A 23,404-nucleotide genomic window follows, 5' to 3' on the forward strand; every position below is an offset into this window, starting at 1 on the left:
CAATATCTGAATTTCTTTCCCATTTGATGTTCATGCTTTAATAATAATAATATTAATAAAACATCAGAAATTACTCACCAGTTACTCCATACTTGATATATTTTCTATGCCACTTTTCCTTACAATAGTCACAGGAGATGTTAGTGATTTATTTTAGGAAAACCAATAATCTCCTTGAATCCATCACAATTTCAGTAAATAGAGAAGAAGAAAAAAAACACAGACAAAGGACAAAAAGTCCCACTTTGCACCAGCTTGCACTCTTTCGGGAACTTTTTCTGTGGGAACTTTTGTCCATTCATTCAGAGCAACGTTTGGAAGGTCAGAGGTAAATGATTTTGGACCAGATAGGCTCACAATCGGTGTTGCAGTTCTTGATAAAAGGGTGTTAGATGGAATTGAGGTCAGGGCTCTGAATCTCTTCCACACCGAATTCGTCCGGCCACGCCTCAATGGAGGCTAACAGAAGAGGGTCTTTCCCAAACGAGGGAAAAGAACAGTCGGAATGTCATGGTTAAATTAAGAATTAAGATTCAGGGGGGCATGCACAGTCAATGATATCCAGCTTTAGGTCCATGTACTAGTACTCTTTGTCCTAACTGCAGTATAAAGACAATTCAGCACACTAGTCGACTAACTAACTAACTGCCTCTTTTGGCCTACTGGAACGCAATTAAAACTTATTAATAAACTAGTGTGCTTCACTCGTAACACTACTCGGCATGTGTCATGCACTAGTAGCCTGCTAGACCCTACGAGTAGGACCAAAATGCCCACTTGTCATTTTACCTCACTAGTAACATGTAATTGTGCTACTAGTATTCCAAAGATGTTCTACTTGTGTGCAGAAATGTTATGTTGAATAAATGCTCAACCAGCTTCATGGAAAGTTGTTATTTGATATGCCTGATATTCATTCCGCTTAAGGTCCAAGTACTGGTACGCTCTTTGTCCTTACTCGTGAGACAACTTTGGCATACTAGTTGGACAACTGCATGTTACTAGCAGAGGTGGGTAGAGTAGCCAAATATTCTACTCAAGTAAGAGTACTGTTACTTGACAATAATGTGACTCAAGTAAAAAGTAGTCCTCCAAATAATTACTTGAGTAAGAGTAAGAAAGTGCAAAGTGCAAAAAGTACTCAAGTGCCAAGTAACTAGCGAGTAACTTTTGATTTATTTTTTCCATGAGTATGAACCTAAAATAAAATAAAAATAACTAAATAAAAATTAACGTGCAAATGTAGATATTACTGAACAATATCACTTAATCTAAAACAATAAATAAAATTGAATAAAATATTTGTAAAATAACAAATTTAGGCAAATCCAGCTCCAAGAAATACTCTTATACTGTATTGTTTCTACTTGTTAAACAGCACAATACTGTTGACTCACCAGGCAGATTACAAAAAACAGGAACTAGGCTGCACTGGATATAAAAAGTCTACACACCCCTGTTCAAATGCTAGGTTTTTGTGTGGTAAAATAATTTTGACCAACATAAATCATCTTGAACATTTTCCTCAACTGATTTATTGTTGTATCTTTTTGAGACGGGAAGTGAAAATAAACAACTGAAATAGACTTGAATGTGATTGACTTGACAAGTTAAAAGTGGGCTGAACTATCCAAGTTTGGGCAGTGACAAAACTACGCTGTGTGTTAAAGCTGTTGTTTTTTGTACTGTGCAATGTAAACACGAGTCGCGCGCGGCTGTCACGACTCACTTTGATTGGCCCGCGAAGCCCAGTAGAAGACTTTGTGTGACTTTCTTGTGTCGTTTGATCGGTGAATTGGAGTCAAACGTCACCGTGGTAATCACGGGGGATTGGAGCAACAGTGCCCGATGCGGAAGTCGAAAACAAAAGTCTAAAAATAGATCACGCAAGCAATTATTGATCAAATGAAAGTAGCAAGCGGCATGTAGATTATTGTAACGGAGTAAAAGTACCGTTTATTCTTCATATAAATACTCGAGTAAAAGTAAAATGTATGCTTCATTAAATCTACTCTGACAAGTACAATTTATCCAAAATGTTACTTGAGAAAATGTAACGGAGTAAATGTAGCGCATTACTATCCACCTCTGGTTATTAGTGAGGCAAAACTGCGCACTCATTGACAACTGGATGCTACTAGTGACGTGCTAGATGTTAACTAGAATAAGAATTTTAAAATGTCCCTAGTAGTACTAGTTACATGCATATGTCAACGAGTGGACAGTTTTGCCTCACTAGTAAAGTAGTTGTCCTATTAGTGTGAAGAAATTTTACAGTAGTGGGAAAAAATGCTTTACTAGTCAGACACAACTGGTCTATTAGTGTGCGTAAGTGCTAAAACTGCTTTATGTAAAGCTGTTTGAGCATTTATTCACCTAAGCTGTACACTCTTTATCCAGTGAGGATAAAGAGTGTCTGAGACTAATACATGGAACTTAAATTGGATATCAAGAATATTGAATAAATGCTCAAAAAGCTTTTTTTTTTCAAGCACTCTTTTCAATTACACAAGGCTATAACTAAATGAAGCTCCTCCCCTCATTTCAACATAGTTTCGCAGTCACAAAATGTTACCAAAGCACTATTTTTATATTTCACACAGCTTTGGCTTGAGCATAAAAACGGAATGCAATTAAAGAAGGATAGCTTCCCACAAAAATCACTGCAGTGGAAAAAAGCTTACTAATAAGACAGTATGTCGACTCGTTGGCTAAATTAGCTTACGAGTGAGGACAAAAAGTGTACTAGTACATACAGTAGATTTTAAGCTGGATATAAAGGCCGTTGAACTAGTACTCACTGGCTTTTAAGGGGGGGATAAAATGTCTTAGCGTCTTGTCAGAAATGTTTCATGATGAATTAAATCAGTTAAGCGGTGTATTTTAATACTTTTTGTCCAGAGAGCCCAGAAGTTCTTTGGGAAGAATGATCGATATACTCTTTTTGAAAACAGTAAGTCAATGTGGTTCCACCCAGTACCAAAGGTAACTGACTGATTGTGCGACACTAAAGACAACCCACCATTAAATCAACAAAGCCAGATTTTTCAGTTTTTTTTCTCTTTCTCACCATTCCAGCTCTTTTTACAAGGAGTTCAGTTTCAGGCCTGGGGGTCACAGCCTCTTCGTTACAAGTCTTCAGAGAGCAGGCGGGGCGGGGAACCTGTCGCCGAGAATAAAAGGCCAACCAACTGAAGAGGTGCAGGCTCATTGGTACGGCCGTGTGCTGGACTAACAGTTGGCCGGCCGACTGTCTCCAGGAGATCCCAGGTGGCGACTATCCTCCCGCTGCAGCCGCCGCACAATCCCACCTAGTGGAAGTGGGAAAGCTGTTGAGGAACCACAGCTTTCAGGCGGGACTTTTTTCTGGGGGGTCCGTCACCCAATTTACAGCAGAACGAGTCTGTCCAGCTCAGTGGTGGGAAGTCACTAGGTACAAATACATCATTACTGCACCGGAGTGGATTTTTCAGCTCTCTGTACTTTAGTTTAGTTTTTTTTTTTTTTTTTTTTTTTTTTTTTTTAAAGTGACGTTTTACTTTTGCTCCCTACATTTGAAAACATCTCTACTTTCTACTCCTTACTTTGTCAAAATAGAGTGGTTACTTCTTCCAAACCATTGTAGCGCCATGATGTCTTATCCCTTGGTGAGACTACAGCTTGGTTGGAGTGGTTCTCAAACTGTAAGTTGTGTAAGTACTGCCTCAAAAAATATTTTGTTCTCCAAGTACCACCATAAGGACCAACATTAAAAATATAGCAGAGTAGTAGGCCTAAGTTTTCATCAAAAAACAAGGTTGTATAAATTTTTAGAAGTGAATTATCCAGTTTTAACATTAGCACTGTGCTTAAATATAGGAAAAAAACAATACTATGTAAATGTTTCAATTAAAATCATATTGCACATAAAAGTAAAAAACTGTACTTTCAATACACTAAAACAAAGATTAACTGCAACTGTACATTATAGTTGAACACATAATACAGCTGAACTGCACTTCAAAATATACTGTGCCTGAAAAGAAAATACTCTACATGCAAAGTAAATTGAGTGTTTCCATGTCACTTTTTTTTTTTTTTTTTTTTTTTTTAATTGATGAATACTCTAATTTCTTTAACTGCTGCAACAACTGCTGAGGATTAATAAAGGACATCTTATTTTTAAAATACTGGCATACTTTGTTGTAATTGCTGTTGTGGTATTTTAAACTGTAAAACTAGATTTTATTTCTTTACATAATTTTAACGATGCTGCTTTTAGGAATTTTGAAACAATTGAATTGAATCACTAGTTCCAGTTTTAACTTTTTTTTTTTTTTTTTTAAACACGCATCTGTATTTCTATTCAGGCAGAGTCAAAGCAGTACTTATTACCCAAGTCAGTTTATTTATTTTACACAAGTATCTGTACTTTTACTTAAATACAGAGTGTGAGTACTTTTGCCACCTCTGATCAGCCCAGTTTTAAAGGGGCCCTCAGCGTCTTGCCCTCCCTCACCTCTCAGCGGCGCGGCCGACTCACAGCTGGACAGGCCGCTCGCTCGCTCCCAGAGACGCTTCTCTGATTTAAGACGTCCACGTGTGTATGTAAGCGACAACTCAACTTTCACTGCTGCAGCTGACAAGTTGTGCGTTTGTGGCGTGTGAATGTGGAACAGGTCTCAAATAGGTCCCTCAAGGCCACAACCATGAAACCAGATCTACCTCGTTGGACACAAGGATGGGATCACAACAAAATCAAGGAATGAGGGCAGGCAGAAAGCAAACAAGGCCAATTTGGACTATCATATATAAGATAATTCTAATTTTGCTATACATTATTTCACTATTATGATGATTGTAGTTTGTCGTACACTGATCATCATGCACCTTACTTTGGACCTTCAGGCCATGCTGGAATAGTGCCTTTTAGTTTTTTTATTAAAACGACGTAGATAATACTTGTGATATCTTTAAAACCACTAATTTAGCATTGCTGATTTGACTTGTTTTCACTGCGGAGATTACTAGAGCAGTGACTTTTCCCTTGAGGCTCAATGTATCTAAGGAACTGCAACATTGTATCTAAATTGGGTAACCTAAATATTTAACACCACACCCCTTTAACTTAGCCCACCGACCATTTACATTATCAATTCCTGTAAGATTTGTTGCATTAATTTAGACATTGTTTTCTAAAGTTGGTTAAAGTGCATTTAATTTTGTATTCATTTCCCTCAAAGAATGTATTGTACAAAAAATATTAGCAAACCATTATACATACACTACCATTCAGAAGTTTTTCTTTTTAAAGTAGTGGCTTTTTTTTTTTTTTTTAATGAAGATATCAGAAATAGTGTAGAAGCTGTTTAAAATCAAAACTGCTTTTCTTAAAAGTTACCCCAAACTTTTGAATGATAGAATATATTTCAAATGTATTTTATTTTATTAACCAATTGGTTAATTACAAATGTTAAAAACTGTTACTACCTCACACCTACAAGTGACCTGCATGACCCATCTGTTTCAAAACTCAAATCTGGCCCTTGAGCACAAAGGTTTTCCCCGGTTTTATAGGATATTGTGCTGCTGCTGTACACCATTGCAAACCACACAAATAAAACTTCGATATCTGATTATGGGACTCAAATTGTCAGGGGTCTTGATAGAGCCATTGTGTTGGATCTCATTTTACACTAATGTGACAAGGTGAGGGTGTATTGTGACGAAAAACAGAATCAGTCAGAAACTGCGTCCATTACAAACCTTTTAATTGAGTCGCAGAAAGCAATTTACACTTGGATTTAGACAGTAACACCATTTTTGATCACTTGCCATTGATGATACAGGAAAAAAAAAATAATAATAATAATCAACATGATTTGATTGAATACATTCGACTTCAAGGAGATTTGGGCCCGGTCCATCTGAACGAAAACTGCATGGGGAGGAAAAAACAAAACCATAACAAAACCGCGCAGCACTTCAACTGCAAATCTGTTTAGTGTCAAACAGATTGACAGCCCAACTTCGATGTGTAACGATACCAAAGTGGCACAGGACCAAGATGTAGTGCTGCAGATGTCGGGGGACCAAACAACCTCTTGCTGGTGCGTTCAAGGACACCAGTCACACTAGAAGTCGTGTTTGAAAATAAAAATTGACAAGGCAAAATATGTCATACTTGTACTAGCCATCGTTTTGCTCCCCATGTGCATCGAGCACATTTGCCAATATTTCAGTAACTCCTTTTTCGAGCTTCTCTCCTAATAACAAAAAGTAAGACTGCCTTGCTGAATCAAATTGTTACTCTCAGACAGTTTTTAGGTTTAAAGGGGACATTTTATAGAAAATTGACCTTTCAACTGCTTGTATACAAATAACTGTACACCAATAAAAGGTGAAATTAAAAAAAAAAAGTAAATCTGCCTATTTCTGCAAATGTGCCTCTGAGCACGCAGTTTGGAATTTTGCCAAATTTGTGTTTGGCGATGTGTTTGCTGCATGCGCTACATGCACAGAGCCACACACTAATCGAAGTGCATAAAGAGTAGTCTTCGCTCTACTATCAGATAGTGACGACACAATGGTACACACTCCTCACACTGATGATCACGAACAATCTGAAGGTCACACTAACAACAAACGCTGGAAATGTTCTCACTGTGGGAATTTTCTTCTCTACAAGTCACTTTTGAAAAAGCATACGAGAAAACACACCGGAGAGAAACCTTTTGTCTGCTCAGTGGATGAAGTGCTGCCTCCGCGGGTGAAAATGCAGTAATCTCGTCAGGAAACCCATAACAAAAGCCGTACTTGCCATTGGCCCAGCAAGAAACGGTTCTTGCCGAGCCAAATAATTTCAGCAAGACAAATAGTGGTAAGCATGCTTCTTGATGGGTAAAATGACAAAATGTAATTACACCTGGTAACGGTTTCAAAATATGAAAAAAATGGACAATATGTCCCCTTTAAAACAAATGCATCCAAATGAGTACCCTGGATTAGGACTCATGGCGAGCACATACGCAACTCACAAAAAGTTCAAAATATTTTAGGATGAACCTAAACTGCACTAGATCCATCACTAGTGAACTTAATTTGACCTCGTCTTAACCTTTGAAAGGACAAGTACCTTTTCCTAATATTTCAGGACTGAATGTCAAAGTCACAACATTTCAAAGGACATCCACTTCTATGCCTTTCTGTGACTCTTCCAGCCTCTCTGTTGTAACCTGCTGATGACACGAAGCTCAGTGACCACTTTCCTCTGAGAACATCCTGTCTGCAGCCCCACAAACATGTTCTCAGAGAAAGTATAGAATGTCAGCATATCATCAGCAGGTTGATAGAGACTGGAGGAGTTACAGAAAGGCATCCAAGTGGACCTTGGAACTTTTTGTGAGAAGGGTATTTTGTATTTTACAGCAGTAGAAAGTGACTATGCAGATTTAAAAAAAAAAAAAAAAGAAAAAAAAAACATACATCCAAGACAACCAGTGTCTTCAAGTGTTTCTAAATCAGATCTACATACGTACATGCATACATAACACAGCAGATATGAAATGGACCGCACCCAAATCTCCCAAATAACGTGCAGCTGACTGCTCATAGTGAAACAGCAGCGCTTCTCCTCGTTGCAGTTTCCAGAAGATGAAACGTAAGGCAGTGTGAGCGCCTGTTAAGAGCTCTCTCAAAATCCCATTTGATGCGATAATTTCAGAGTAACAATTTGGGATCTAAGCGCGGGTGCCTTTACAGTATGTATGCACTTCCGGAGGAGGAGCATATACAGAAAAGAGGTGAAAAGCCACCTGAGAGTGAAAGAAACAAAATCGAGAAATTTCCAAAACTATCAAAAGCACATGGATTACAAAACTGATTATGTCATTCATGTTGGAAGGCAAACAGATATTTGGAATATTTTTGGGCTATTGGATTATTCCCGTTTTGGGATTGTTGATTATGTTATATTAATATAGTACACGTCGCATAGTGAAAATACAGTGGTGCCTTGAGATACGAGTTTAATTTGTTCCAAGAGCACGCTCGTTGAAAAAAAAGAAATTTGTATTTTAATTAGGAAAATAGCACTCCATGTTAGCATACTTTGAAAAAACATACAGTAATGAAAAATATAATTAAAAGGAATTATACCTTTTTTCACACTGCATCGATAAGAGGCAGTATACTGTTCATTCAGGCGTTAACTCCTATCACATTAGTACAGCACTAATATTAGTCATTCTATTCAGAGGATAAAGAATATGACAAAGCTGTTATACTGCTGTCTACATGTTGCTGCACCGTTTGTGTTCAATCCATTGCTTAAAGGGTTATAGCAGTGCAACATGGATAACAGTTAGCATTAAGCTAATGGACTGAAATGCTAACGTGGGTGCTTTAAATACACAATATGCATTTCTTTTAGTTTAGTTTCATTTGGTGGTGAACTTTAATTATGAGTGGCACTAAACAGCCTTAGACCTTTTTGATGAATTCAATATTTGCTAAACTGCTGCTTATTGTGACGTGAGTGGGATTGAGTTCACTGCTGACAAGTCGAAGTGAAGAATCGCGATGGCTCGTATCTCAAAAACTCAAATCGGGTCACTCGTATCTCAAGGCTACACTGCATTTGAACTTTCCTGCCTTGATATTGTTGATTGTGTTATATTGAAATAGTACCCGTCGCAGTACGAAAATACTTCGGAGTCAATGAGTGATTTGAAAAGAGGATGCAATGAGGGTTTTAGATTGTAACAGAAACAAACTGAATAATTCCCGGATTGTAACGCTGCTTTTGCCACACAAATTGTTGTAATCTTAGACAAAGCACACAATGGTCAAGTCAAACAGTTTTTAAGTTTCCTCAGAACGCGACGAGAAAAGATAGCAGGCCTGCCTGTGATCCAAACGCTGGGTCTCCGTAACTAAATAAATAATGAAAACAATGTATATCTATTTTTTCAACAATCAAAAAGTGTCAAATTTCTCTAGCACGATGAGATCTGCAGCAACGGGTAGGATGGCTTCAACATTCAGTCCACCGACCCAGACGAGGCGATGCAGACAGTAGCAGGCCGCCGCACTTGCAAACTGAAACGCATGCGCACACACTCACATGAGAGAAATCAAGCGTCCAGATGGAAGTGATTGGGGTTCACCTTATAGGGATGACAAGCTGACGAAGATTGATTCTCCAAAAGAAATAATTTGCTTCTCCTTGTTTTCACTCAGAGCACCGATTCCCAACCACTGTTCCACAAGAAATGATCTAATGTCACCTAATTGGTCTAAAAATAGTTTACTATAAATGATGTATCTTTGTTCATCTATCAATGCCAGCGACATATAGTGACAGGCAGAACAATTAAATGCTCTTCCACTAGATGACAGAAGGTACAATTAACCTTTGTATCCACCTCTTTGTCTTTCATACAACAAAGATTTCACAGAGTAAATACATTTGTGGGTAGATTGAGGTGTGTTCAATCACTATATCAGTATATATACTTTTGGTAACATTTCTGTTTGGCCGTGTGCCATGATATTTTTCAAATGTAACGTCATAGTCTAAATGAAATTGATTTCAGCCTGTATTGACTTGGAAACTGACTTAAGTGAGAACTAAGCTGGCCTTAAAATGGACATTTTTGTTTGGTGGTGTGACAGATTTGTACATGTGCCTTTGCTTAACAAAAGTTGGGGAACACAATTAAGCAGCTCAAATATAATATTGCTAAAACAGGAATTGAAGTTTACTTATTTAAAAAAAAAAAAAAAAAAAGAATTTAAAAAAAACTGCCTAAACATCAAATTTTAATCACCACTGGATGCCAAATAGAGCTGTTGAGAGTTTAAGGGGCTTTAGAGAGGAGCTATGGCCTCGAGTGCAAACTATACGAGACTTCTTTTCTGTCAACATACAGTGTCATCGGCTTGTGTGAAGAAAATGGACAGAAGCAAAATGTGGGAAAAGAGGCAGGGATGGTCAGGATGCTGCTGCAGCAGCTCGTTAAAAAGTAAAAATCTTTTGCTATTTACATTGAGGAAAGTGAATACATTCAGGCAGGAAAAAGGAGAGGAGCGCCACCTCTCCTCTGTTCGAGGTACATTTGGCACTGCTAATACTCAGCCCGTCCCTGCACAGTCTCCATTTTTGTTCCACTTTGCCCGACTTCTGCAGGTCACGTCATTGGTGTAATACCGGATATTAAAGTGGTAAACGCTGTAAAGGTGTCAGCGCATCAGAGAGGAAGTGGGTGGCTCCAGTCGCCGCCCCCCCCCGTTTTACCTCGTGCTTCAATCAATCGGCGTCTTTGGTTCAGAAGGCACGCGTGTGTGCACGTTACCACTAAACTTATTTTTGAAAGCAATCTCCTTTGATATGAAAACCCTTGTATTGTGGAGGCCACCTGGACATTTGGGGGTTCTTTTGCCCTTTCCCCGGCTTCCTGTGCGGTAGTCCATGGGGAAGGAGAATAGATGGCCATAAGCTCAGATGCCGTTGGTGAGGTCCGCGATGACATTGGCCTTCACTAACTTGCGCAGGAACTCCTTCTCCTTAGATATGTTGTGCGTCCATGACTAAGGGAAATCAGAGAAACAAATCATTCGTTCGACAAAATTCACAAATATGGATTTAAGCATTATGCCCGCCGCACACCGAGCGACCTGGCCGAAAATCGATGCTACTCCTTAGCCCGTATATGGTGTTTTGCATTATATGTAGGCATTAAACTAGCAGACTTCCCTTGGGCAAATTTACGTGGTTGTTTTGAATACACAATGTATAATTCTCTTTGCTCATGCTTAGTTTGACAGTAAATTACAAACCTCAAATCCAATGAAGTTGGGACATTGAGTAAAATGTAAATGACAGAAAATGATTTGCACATCCTTTACAACCTATATTCAAATGAATACACTACAAAGACAAAATTGTTATTTTTTTTGTTGCAAATATTCACTCATTTTGAATTGGATGCCTGCAAAGCTCGGACAGGAGCATGTTTACCACTGTCTTACATCAACTTTCCTTTTAACAAAATTCAATAAGCGTTTGGGAACTGAGGACACTAGTTGTTTTGGAGGTGGAATTCTTTCCCATTCTTGATGTACAGCTTCAGTTGCTCAACAGTCCGAGGTCTCCGTTGTTGTATTTTGCACTTCGTAATAGGCCACACATTTTCAATGGGAGTCTAGTACTCGCACTCTTAATTTGAAGCCACGGTGTTATAACGCATGCAGAATGTGGTTTGGCACTGTCTTATTGAAATAAGCAGGGACGCCCCTGAAAACGAAGTTGCTTGGATGGCAGCATATTGCATGTTGAAAGCAGACGTCTCCAAGTCGTAACGCCGTGAATTGTGATGTGAAACAGCATGAAGCCAATCAAGAAGCACCTGGACTGAGGAACAGGGAAACCAACATTCATAAAGGCAAAGGTCTTACCCAATGTCTTTTTTGTTTTTGGGTATAAAAGTGGGTTCCCCAGCGGGCGAGAAGTATTTTCCAAAGCAAGTCTTTTTTTTTTTTTTTTTTAAGATATAGCTATTTACAACGCTCCTGCCCCTTCGAAACACTCAGTTAACATCAGTGCGTATGCATCTGCTCGTCTTCGTTTTTGTGAAATCACGTGTGATCACATGAGATTTCGCCTTCAAATGACTTATTTGTAAATTGGTGGTGGAACAGAATCTTCGTGTGTGACGTGCTCTGTGTTAAGATTATTGGAGCACCACACACACACACGCGCACACACACGCACACACGCATGCACACACGGTAAGACCAAAACTAAATGCCGGACTTTTATTTATTTTTTTTATCTTCATGTGTGGGGTCTGTCACAGGTAAAAATCTTTTAAGATTTTAAATATTCTTGTGTGTACGGGGCCTAAGTCGAGGTACCACTGTAAAAGCAAACCCATTCATGTGAAGAAAATATGTGATTAAACAAAATATTTTTAAAGAAAATTTGCCAAACTACACAAAAATGAATAGACAAGTGGCAAGAAGTCTTGAAACACATCCACCCTGATGGGAAACAGATTCTTTTGTTACCAACTTCATTATCTGGGCTCCAAAGACCAAACAACAGCAGCAGTCAAGTGCTCCACATGGCCAACATTGAATGGCTGATAATAACAACATTGATGAACATGATGATAAATGCCAGCAGCTCACTGGAAGTTTATCATCAAACGGTGTTCATGGTGTTTACACATATCAGCACTCGCTGCTTGCACTGGTTTTCTGTGTAAACTGAGGAGGAGCATAGGTAAATCAGGGCGGCCCTACAATGAGCGATGGCCATGGGAATTCCATGAGGAAACTTGGATACATATATAGTTCCCCCCCCCCCCCCCCATTTTTCCAATTTTCCCAAACATTGGCCAGAGAAATTATACTTTACTGACAAAGAAGTTAATTATAATTTACTGACAAAGAAGTTAATTGCCAAATGCAACTTCAAAGAACTCCCAAATGTAATAAACCATGCAAACAGAAATTTTTTTTTTTTTTTTTTTCCACTTCACTTGAGTGGTGGATTTTCTGAAGCGCCCTCTCAACAAGCAGAGGAAAAAAAAAACAAACAAAAAAACTAACAAACCCTACAAAAATAGTCCAAATGACGGCTTATTACAAAAAAAATAAAAAATGTAAACTATAAGATGTATTTTGTATGTCTGCATTTTAACAATGTGAAGCACTCTGAGTCCTTTCTGTGAGAAGAATTTCCCTCCTTTGACCCAGAGATTGTCTCTCCATCTATGAAAATCCCAACAATCTACAATTCCTAACATCAAGATTTGACACTCACCTCTTTGATAGCAGACATCTTGACGGCCTCGTAATAGTGGAGGGGTGCGTGAGGCGCATTCATGTCATAGCCGAAGCCGGCCACCGCCACCTCGTCACAGTTATGCAGCGCCATTGTTATGGCAACCGTGCCTAAAGTTGGAATGTTCTGTCGCAAATGACATACAGAAGTTCTGCATCAATTTCAAATCATTTTGAATTCGCCTCACTTGTTGTCCAGTCAGACTTCCTTTCCTGCCCTTATCCCCTTCCTTCCTTGTCTGCGGCTCTGCTAACTGACTTTGAAGACTCTGTGATTAACTGTTACCTGTAAAACGTGACCCCTTGTATGACACAGTGATCTTCAGGCTTGAACTGTGCTTCCTAATCGCCTTGGGCTGCACCCGTACGGGGGAGGTTGCGGGTGGGGGGTATAGATTCTGTGTGTGTTTTGTTTAAAGAAGAAAGAGTGGAAGGGAGGCCCCATTTAAATCATTACTCTGATTTGCAGCCCTCAGGGTAGGTGGACCTGAACAAGCAGCTGGCCAACCCCCTACTGTGTGCTCTAATACAGATTAATTTACACACACACACACACACACACACACAACCAATCAAGCTACTCATTCATTTCCACATACATAAACATACAGTATGATGGTCAAAAAGAGATGGTGAAACAGAGCTGAGGGGCACAAAAAAAGGAGAAAAAAAAAAGACCAGAGCATAAAACCCTGCAGTGTGAGACAACAGAACAATGATAGACAGAAATACAAATGTGCTAATACCAAATGAGGAGAAACACACTCCCACCAGATGCCCACATGTTGAACACGTGTTGGGTTCATTGAAGGGGTGTTCGGAGAGCTGCAAAGGACTGCACCGGGTGATATTCACTTATAGCAGTCCCGCTTTACTTTCTGGCTATACACACACACACACACACACACACACACACACACACACACACACACACACACACACATACAAACAAGCGGCTGATGCAGGGGTCAAAAGCACAAATCAAAACCTGGGTCAGAGTGACAAGACAGACTCTCCAATAGTGGAGATTCACTGCCTCAACACTAGAGAATTGATTTCAATTATAGGAATTCAATTAAAGTAAAATGAGAGATTTGTTTAAAAATACATTATATATGTCTGAAGATAATTGATGAAAACAAGGACTGCAAGGACTGAGAACTATGTAGTACTGAATTGTGGAGCTACAGCATTAAACTGTTTCAGCATATCAATTTTCCTGATTTTTTTGGGCGTGGCTAAAACAGTGCCTAGTGAGGCACTCTGGAGTCCGGCATGAGACAGCCAGCATCTGGACAGGGGCTTCACACTGGCGTGATTGCTTTAGCGTGCCTCGTCCCGGTGGGATCCAGCCGCAGGAGGCTTTAAGCGGATACAGTATATTTTCACGGCTCAAACGGAGTTCTGTGTAGGCGTAAGAAAGATGCTAGATGGAGCAGCATCATTTTTCCACGTCGTAGTAGAGGTATTTGATTGACAGTTGAGCAAGACATGTATTCCGCGCATTCAAGGGACAGGCCCACAGCGTCTGAGAGTACAGAGAACGGAGTGATTTTTCACAATTTTGAAGCCACATTTTATATACCTGTCGATTAATTTTAATCCTTCAAATTTGGCCGGAGTTTTAACAATACTCTTCTGTGGTGTGCCAAATGTAGATAATTTCACTTAAAAGGGACTTCAAATGTGATCAAATATGGTATTGGTTAGTATCAACCTTACACTAATTTCTTGTACCAAAGTGCTACAATTTTGACCTTCTGGGGTGCCTGTAAAAGGTAAAGAGCAAATCATTAAATTAGCAAGGAAAACTTCAAATATTTGGCCGTTTGACAAACATTATGCTATTTCCATACATTGTAGTATTGACCTGCAATTTTCCTGACGAATGAATGAAAAATTGCGGCTTGATTCATTCATGTGTATTCCTTCTCCGTACCCCCTCATTTCTTTTCTTTCCCTTCAAAGATATCTTCCACACCAGGTGGGAGCATTTTGTGTTCTGCTGAGTGCCAACTCTCAATCACTTTAAGAAGGTGGATACTTTGTCTCTTCCCTGTGATCCTAGACAAATTCCTGATTCCGTCTTTCCACACAGATTAGGAAATTATAAGGCAATTTCCAAGCGTAATGCTGGTAATTCTTGACTGCTGGCTCGTCATGGAGCTGCAAGTGTGTGCCTCCCTGCGACTTACCCCTTTTCCCATTATGCCATTGTTAAAGGGCAGGCCTATGAACTGGAAGGCAGCCTCCTGGATGAAGTAGGGGTTGAGGATTCTCATCTCGCTGGGCTCACGAGGGACATGCTGGGCCACGGACTTCCAAAAACCCTCTGTACCTCGCTGAGGTGATCCAGACAAAATAAAGAGAAAGAAAAAAAGACAGATGTCATGTCAAAATAAGAGCCTTAGGATAAAACAGAACCTGAATCCGAGACGTTAAAATAAAATGAAAGCAGAGTAGTTCTTTGTTTCCCATACTGGAAACATAAAAGCCAACCAGGAGCTGGATTCCTTCAAACACTATATGAATATTTATTTAACAAATATTTTGGGGCCTTGAAGTCAGGTTGAGGGGCTCTACGACAACTAATTAGTAGGGCAAAGGTATTACTGCCTAATTTGTGAGCAAAGAAGTGTCACAAATACATTTTAAGTGTGTTTACAGCAGACACCCACATACAGTACTTGCAGTCTGGCACTTGTAAATTCACCATCTTGCAGATTTCTGGATTCTGTCATCCTTTTGATACTTTAGATTCTTATTCTCCGTTATTCAAGGAAAACCCTATTTGCAATTTTCTGTACCGTGGCACCAAAAAAAACAAACAAAAAAAACAACTAGTTGTTGACTCAACCAAACATTGAGCAGTGGAAGACAGAAGCCCGTTGTCTGTAAGGTTTCGCCTACACACACGCTTATCCAATCACAAATATAACAGCCATGTTAGATTTGTGACTGTGAGAGAGGGATTCTCTAAACACGGCACCTGAGTGTGCTACAGCTAATGATAGTTTTGCCAAACTAGGACCAAACACGGCAACGAGTTGAATACAACAGCTCAACTATTAAAGTGTTTTGGGATCATAGTTTGTGGTATATTTATGGTTTAAACTGTAATGGACCCCTCGCTATTAGCGGTACAAAGGAAAGAGCGAAAATATGTGGATAATTGACATCCATTATAATTGCATTGGGGAAAAGAAATGCATTTCCCCCAAAAACAAATGATTGCATAAGTGGGGATAAACCACCAATAACCATTTTCTGGGTTAGTTTCCCCCCCCGCAGAAAAAAAAAAAAAAATTTAAATTAAAAACAAAAAATTGAATTTATTTTTAAATCAGCACAGATGAATCGGCAGGCGCCAAACCACGAGTAAGCGGGGGTCCACTGCACTAATATGGCCATCACTTTTTGTATTAATAAGCATCACTTTTAGGGTGGCGACAATTATTCGCGAAAATTTGCTATCTGCGCTCAGGCTCAGTCTCTTACTGTGTTACAGTTCTTTACAATCTAAATTTTCATTAATTGAATGCATTTTAACAATATCAGTCGGCCGAGTAACAACTGTTTTAACAAGAGCAAAACTATTATGCTTTCACCTCAACCATGGAAGTCATTCTAATCCATGTTTGTGTCTTTATTTACAGTATAACTTCCTGGCTGCAGTTTTGTTTGCTTTTACCCAAAATTCTTAGGTATTTTTCCAAGAATGTTAATGTGTTTCTGTAGCATGCATGTTTCGAATCACAATACTGTTGTGACAAATTCCCATCGATCTGGATATTGTGACTGTAGTCCGTGAGCAATGCTGTCTTTTAAAATACTTATGTATAACATGCAATGCCAAAATATTTATATTGACGAATTTGACTATAAAATGTACCCTCTTTTACCTCCCCACCTGCATTGCAATGCTGAAACTTGAGCTTCAACTGACATCAAAGGTTGAATATAGCATTTCAAAGGAAGTGATTGCAATCACACCTTGACCCAAGGGCATTGTAGCGACAGACTTTTTTTTTTTTTTTTTTTAATACATAAAGCAATCATCATTAGGTGCTTGGGAAGCCTGTTAGACAGACAGTCAGCACCACCTGAATAGAATAACTCAACTTAATGAAATGTACTCACTCTCGTCAGTCATTCAGACAAAACAACAGAAGCTTGCAGAAAAATAGTCATGACCCCTTCCTGACAACAACTTCACACCTCCAATGATAATAGCCTTCCTTTAGCCCATTACCCACGTCAGATAATCAAAATGACCAGGCAACAAACCAGCAGTGCGTGATTGACTTGGCCAATAGTGTGACTTCCTAAAAGGAATAAAGCCAGCCAGATTAGAAGATGTAAATGGGAATCACCTGTTCAAATAGCGCTCACTTGGCTACCTTTGATACATCCAAGCATGACTGTGTGCTTGTCGTGCGTGTGTGCGTTGGCAGAGGCAAACAAGTCTGCTGGATTCAACAACAGTGGCGGCTCTTTTTGAACGTAGGCCCAGCTCTGTGCTTTTGGCAAGCCGTAACAGGAACAACAGCTCATCTCTCCTGTCAACACAGCTTGTGTTTGCCAGAAATCTATTTAGCAATGTGTGGATGTGTATACTTCTTGCGTACGCTGAATAAAGACACTGAAGCATATTTTTCTTTACTCTAGGACAGAGACAAGCCAAATGACACACAAACACAATACACACCCTCACTTTGCACAGCAATGACCCAACATGTACATAGAAAGAATGGAGATCTCTTTGATGAGCTTCACAAACTGTCTCCAAAGTTTGTCCCGCGGGCCATTTCTGACCTGCCACTAGGTTAATGTAAGGCAGGGGTCACCAACTTTTCTGAAACTGGGAGCAATGATGATTAAGATCCAAACTTTGCACACTCTTTCCTCCTGGCTCGCTGCCACCACGCCAATTTACTGTATTTTTCAGAGTGGTGCTTGCAATGATTTTTTTTGCCATCTAATTATTGAACTTATTCAAATAATAAATTTAACAATATCAAAAATAATTTACTACTATAAAGTAGGAACAAAATATCCATTCATAACGCCCCTATAAACATTCATTCATTTTCCGTACTGCTTATCCTCACTAGGGTTGCGGGCGTGCTGGAGCCTATCCCAGCTATCTTTGGGCGAGAGGCAGGGTACACCCCGAACTGGTCGCTAGCCAATCGCAGGGCACATACTGTATAAACAAACAACCATTTGCACTCACATTCACACCTATGGGCAATTTAGAGCTTTCAATTAACCTACCATGCATGTTTTTGGGATGTGGGAGGAAATCAGAGTACCTGGAGAAAACCCACGCAGGCACGGGGAGAACATGCAAACTCCACACAGGCATGGCCGGATTTGAACCCAGGTCCTCAGAACTGTGAGGCGGCTGTGCTAACGAATCGTCCACCATGCCGGCCTCTATAAACAAACAAGTCAAAATTATTTTATTTTGCAGTGACTAGAATAGATCCGCCCATGATCAATTCTATGCAAAACCTAATAAAGAACAAACTGTGCCAAGCTGACAATTTTTAGAACAGCTTAATTTTATTTGAAGAACAGCTTGAGTGTGATACATTTCATTAATTGAACCTTGACATGGGGCAAAAAGTGGAGCAAATAATCCCGATTTGTTGCTGTAATTTAATTGTCTTTACTCATGGGGAAAAATGTACTAAGAAAAAAAGTTACTATTTTTGCTGTAAATAGTTTAATGGCAGCGGCATGGTGCCCGACAGGTTAGCACATCTGCCTCGCAGTTCTGAGGACGTGGGTTCAAATCCGGCCTTGGTTGTGTAGAGTTTGCATGTTCGTGTTTTGAGTTACGAGCATGGTCACGGAACAAATTAAACTGGTAAGTCAAGAGACCACTGTACTATTAAGAGTTCAGTGAGCAATATTAAAAAGGTTAAATGCAAGCTACGAGTTGCGCAAGAATGAATGGAAGTAGCGAGGCCAACGGGAGCAGCAGTCAAAAAGCTTTCGCAAACAGCCGCAAGGGAACAGGATGTTGCCTCCACTTGGCCTGACTGCTTACCCATGTGTGAGTGTGTTAGACAAGAGAAACACTGCTGCGCCAGTGGCATTTGAAAACAGACAGAACAGGAAGCCGCAGCAGTTGCCCGAGACCACTAAACTCTGACACACATGCTCCAAAGGTGGAAAGAAGCGTGTAGCTGCAGTTCTAGCTTAGGATGTCACCAAACTGGTGTTGGGGAGGAAATAGTTTTTTCTCTTGTCCTGCAACTGTTTATGGTAAAATGGGCCTTGGTCATTAGAAAATAGTATGTGTGTGTGTGTCTCTGCTTTTCAGTAAAGCACCTGTTAAAACAAGCTTTAACTGGGAATTGCAAAGTAAGATGGAAAACTGCAACACTAGCTCTGCAGAATTAAACGACAAATGTTCTACTTTCACTTGTACACTGTCTTGAGCTCAGCCATAAAGATGACTTTTTCTCCCATGGGATAAATTGTCTTGATTCGGGGAAGCTCTGCATCAAAAAATGTTTATACCCATAAAACATAATACACAATAGGCTGGCAATAAATAAGCACGCATTGTTGGTCCTGACAAATTATAGTCACAAACCTTGTCCATAGATACTATGAATATAATGAATGATAGATATACAAGTTACACATTCTGGTGGTTATGCTGTAGTTGTAAGGCCTGATTAAATAACCTTACCCTTATGTTTAATGATACAATTAAGCCAAATCCATGGTAACACCAGCATGATCCCTGAAAAGTATAGGAGTACTGCTATTAGGAGTCAATGAGGCGGAAAAGTAATCCAAACATAAGGAATGCTCAAGGCTTCACATCCATGCATTCATCCATTTTCTGTACCGCTTCTCCTCACGTGGGTCGCGGGCGTGCTGAAGCCTATCCCAGCTATCTTCGGGCGAGAGGCGGGGTACACCCTGAACTGGTCACCAGCCAATCGCAGGGCACATAGAAACAAACAACCATTCGCACTCACATTCACACCTCCAGGTAATTTAGAGCATTTATGTCAAACTCAGGCCTGGGGGCCAAATTTGGCCCATGATGTAATTATATTTGGCCCGCAAGACCATATCAAATGTGTATTAGAGATGGCCCGCCAGTATATAGCACGTGCCACTAATAATATAAATCCTAGAATGCTTTGCTAGTGTGTCGGCCCATCGGTCTAGACCGGCGAGCGCCCCCCCTCCCTCTCTCTCTCTCGCTTTTCCAAACCCCTTTCTGTTGCAGTCGTTAGCAACTATGCTACCGGTCTCCTCAAGCAAATTTACACTTCCCCTTTCCAAAAAGGGCCAAACGACAGATGTCCTTCTCCTGTTCTATCTTGTCCTGTCCTTCCCTCACAGGGTGTAGCACTACAGGCCCATGCAACTCATATTTAACGTTTCATTGTTGTAGATAATATAATGATTTACTTCTCTCATCCTGTTTACAGTTAGAAACAAAGACAAAGCACTTTCTCCCTTCTAGAAACTTTGTTCTGTTCGACTGATCAATTCTGATTCTCAAACCTTAATTATAATACCACAGCGGAAGCTTAAAAACTCCACTGTGACACAGTAAAACTAAACTCCACTGCGACACAGTAAAACTGTTTCGGGGTAAAACTATTTTTTGATGAAAGCCCAATTTTTACTAGGGCTGGAAGGGTTGAATATTTTTAGAATTGAGTAATCTACCAATTATTCCATCGATGAATAGCGTAATCGGATAAAAATTGGTTTAGCATTATTAAACATTAACATGCATGGAAAGTGCAAGTATCAGTTTTGTCCACTTGGGTGTGCCATCCTTCCGTTGTAAACTGTACTATCTGTGACTTTGAATGTGTGTGCCTTTTAAAGGTGGGACTGGTCTGGTAAGTGATGTGGGTATCAGCAAATGAGTATGTAGAGTTGGCTGGCTGTTAACTAGCTAACCCGTTTGTCACGCAGCATGTTTAATGAGTAGAGTTGTGGCTGCCAGCATCTCATGTATGAATGCGCTTAATGACGCATTTGTATACTTACTGTTTGTTCAATAAGGCAATTAAAAGTGCACTAAAAGCTGTGTAAAGCTTTGATCTAGGCTATCCTAGACTATAACTCGCTAACATTGATACATTGCCCTGTGTTGGTGATCATAGAAGTGATGTTGTGGTACACATTACAATATCTTCCTTATTAAGTGCAAGACAGTGTCCAAAATTTTGGCTTGTCTTTTACAGACTCTTTCCTCTTGGCTCGGCGAGATCGCGCAAACTTATTTCTTCATGGAGTGGTGCGTGCAACTGCAATGACATTAGTCCATATGGAAAAACTATCCCTGCGAAGCTTTGCGGCAGACATTTTTGTAGACTTCTATTTTTTAAATTTAATTATTAAAACTTATTCGATTAATCGTTGCAACCTTAATTTTCACATTTTAATACTATTTACGTATAGTATTGACTGTATTTTAAATGATTGACGCTTGTCTTTTTTCCTTGTATAACTGAATACATTGGCCGTCATGGGGTGTGTTTCGTAAATTTGTTCTCGGTGGTTGTGGCAGGGTATTAAAGACAAGTATTATAAAGTAAAGTGGCTGCACATAAGTTTCCAATTTGAACTTTCCATACTAGAGATTAAAGCGGCAATATTACCCTAAAATAAAAATAACTAATGCCAACAAAGCTTCTCATAAAGACAGGATTGTGTTTGTCCTTGTCATAGCAACCCTAAATCATCCACTTAATTGGTCCATGTTGGTACTTTATAATGGCTATTATTCTTGTCTAGTCTTAGCCCTTTAGTCTCTTAAATGTTGCCAAACTTTGTGGAAGTACAACCTAATTGGTTTCAACCCCTCTTTAATAGAATTCCAAGTTTCAGTCTCTGCATGTCAACTAGAACACAGGCTTTACAAACGTTCAGTTTATTTGTAAGGAAAATCACGGCCATAGACATCATCACTAAAGATCTTAATGCTTGGTATTAGCGCAAAACACTGTCAAAGGGCAAGGAGACCTCATATAAGATGAGAGAAGTGGGGGATCAAACACGTGTTATGGGAATGAAGACAAAAGTATGGGAATACCAAAATGGAAAATGGGCAGCAATTCATAAATGGGAAGTCAATTCCTTTTAAATTCTACTATAACATTGCAATTCATATATTCTACAAAACGTCAAATTATCTAACAGTGGTTCTCCACGTTTTTCCAAGTACCACCTCAAAAAATACTTAGTCCAACCAAAATGACCCACATTAAAATACTGTAATGAAGTAAACCTAAATGTTTATTAAAAAAAAAAATTAATTCATTGCACATAAGTTAAATACAAAGATAAAACTGTACATGAATACATTTCCAAAACAGTTCTTTATGATTAAATTCAAATGTACACAAATTCAGCAGACCTGTACTTGTGTCATGTACTTAAAAAGAAGACAGAGTTGACTTCCATATAGAATACGAAATGGGGGGTAAAGGAAAACTGTCATTATCATCACAGCTTTCATGTGCAAACATATCCGAAGCATCTTGTCCCCAACTACACGAGGGATTTAGAAGGTTTGGAATTCCACAATCATTTTATGGGGTTGTCTGGAATGAGCTCATTATATCCCTGACATAAAGAAGATGCCCTGAAACCCTTGACAAGCAAGAATCATACTATTTGCAATTCCAGTCTCGTAAACCACCGTCTGAAGATGTGGGTGGAAGAGGTGATGTTATTATGGAGTGGGCAAACCATAAAGGTGGAAAGGATTCCGGAAGGTGGACTTAAAGTAATTTAAAACCAAAAATGACAACTTTGTACTGCTAACAAACAATTACAGCTGTTTGGAGGTTCTTAGAAATGTTTGAAAGGAAAATGTATTCCACTTCTGACATCTAAATATATCAAACTCAAGATATTCTTTGTGATGGACAAGCACATTGCAGAACAACGGACATCCTCCATTCATCTAGGATTGGTTGTATGTAGTTTTAATGGTTTAGTCTTAAAAAAACCTGACTAATGTGTCAAGGTGGGATGCAATTGAATTTTGGCCATTAGTGTGCCTTGTGGTGGTTTGTAATGGTTTGTTTATCTTTTTCCTTGCATGGTCTTTGGCTGTCATAACAGTGTTTAGTGTGGTGCCGTGAAAAAGTATGGGCACTGCTCTCAAATTCTTATTTTTTCCAGTTCCCCCACTTTAAGGTTTAAATTTTTTTTTAAAAAAGTAAATAGACCAAGATAACCCAAGTAAACATAAAATGCAGTTTTTAAAATCTGATTTTACTTAAGGGAAGAAAAAAAATTAAAAGCTGCCTGGCCCTGTGTGAAAAGGTAATGGCAGCAGCAACAACTGAAATCAAGCCTATTCTATGACTGGTAATTAGTCTTTCACATCTCTGTGGAGATATTTTGGCAAACTCTTCCTTGCAGAATTGTTTTAATTCTGCCCGGCGCAGCACCGCTGCGTAGCTTGCCGCGCACACGACAAATAGTTTCTGCACGCCGAACGCCACGGAAATCATCTCTCGTGATTGGTCCGTTTTAGTCACATGCTGTGATGACATACTCAGCGTGCCCC

The 23,404-nt window shown here is 39.5% G+C and overlaps 1 protein-coding gene across 5 annotated transcripts in view; it reads right to left on the reverse strand.

Annotated features, from left to right (window-relative positions):
• Positions 1-5,622: 5,622 nt before the first annotated feature.
• The window catches only part of st3gal3b (ST3 beta-galactoside alpha-2,3-sialyltransferase 3b), a 47,804-nt gene continuing 30,022 nt past the window's right edge, over positions 5,623-23,404 (reverse strand). For 2 of the 5 annotated variants that reach the window (XM_061693240.1, XM_061693239.1), the window contains 3 exons: positions 15,024-15,170; positions 12,809-12,955; positions 5,624-10,569 (listed from right to left, as the gene is read on the reverse strand). In XM_061693240.1, the coding sequence (XP_061549224.1) occupies positions 10,480-10,569; positions 12,809-12,955; positions 15,024-15,170 (384 nt within the window). In that variant the 3' untranslated portion in view covers positions 5,624-10,479. Of the gene's footprint in view, positions 10,570-12,808; positions 12,956-13,574; positions 15,171-23,404 lie in introns of those variants that run through there. The other 3 variants (XM_061693241.1, XR_009769633.1, XR_009769632.1) reach the window with 3 other exon arrangements.

The sequence above is a fragment of the Phycodurus eques genome, chromosome 13, assembly GCF_024500275.1.
Source record: "Phycodurus eques isolate BA_2022a chromosome 13, UOR_Pequ_1.1, whole genome shotgun sequence".
Lineage (NCBI taxonomy): Eukaryota > Metazoa > Chordata > Actinopteri > Syngnathiformes > Syngnathidae > Phycodurus > Phycodurus eques.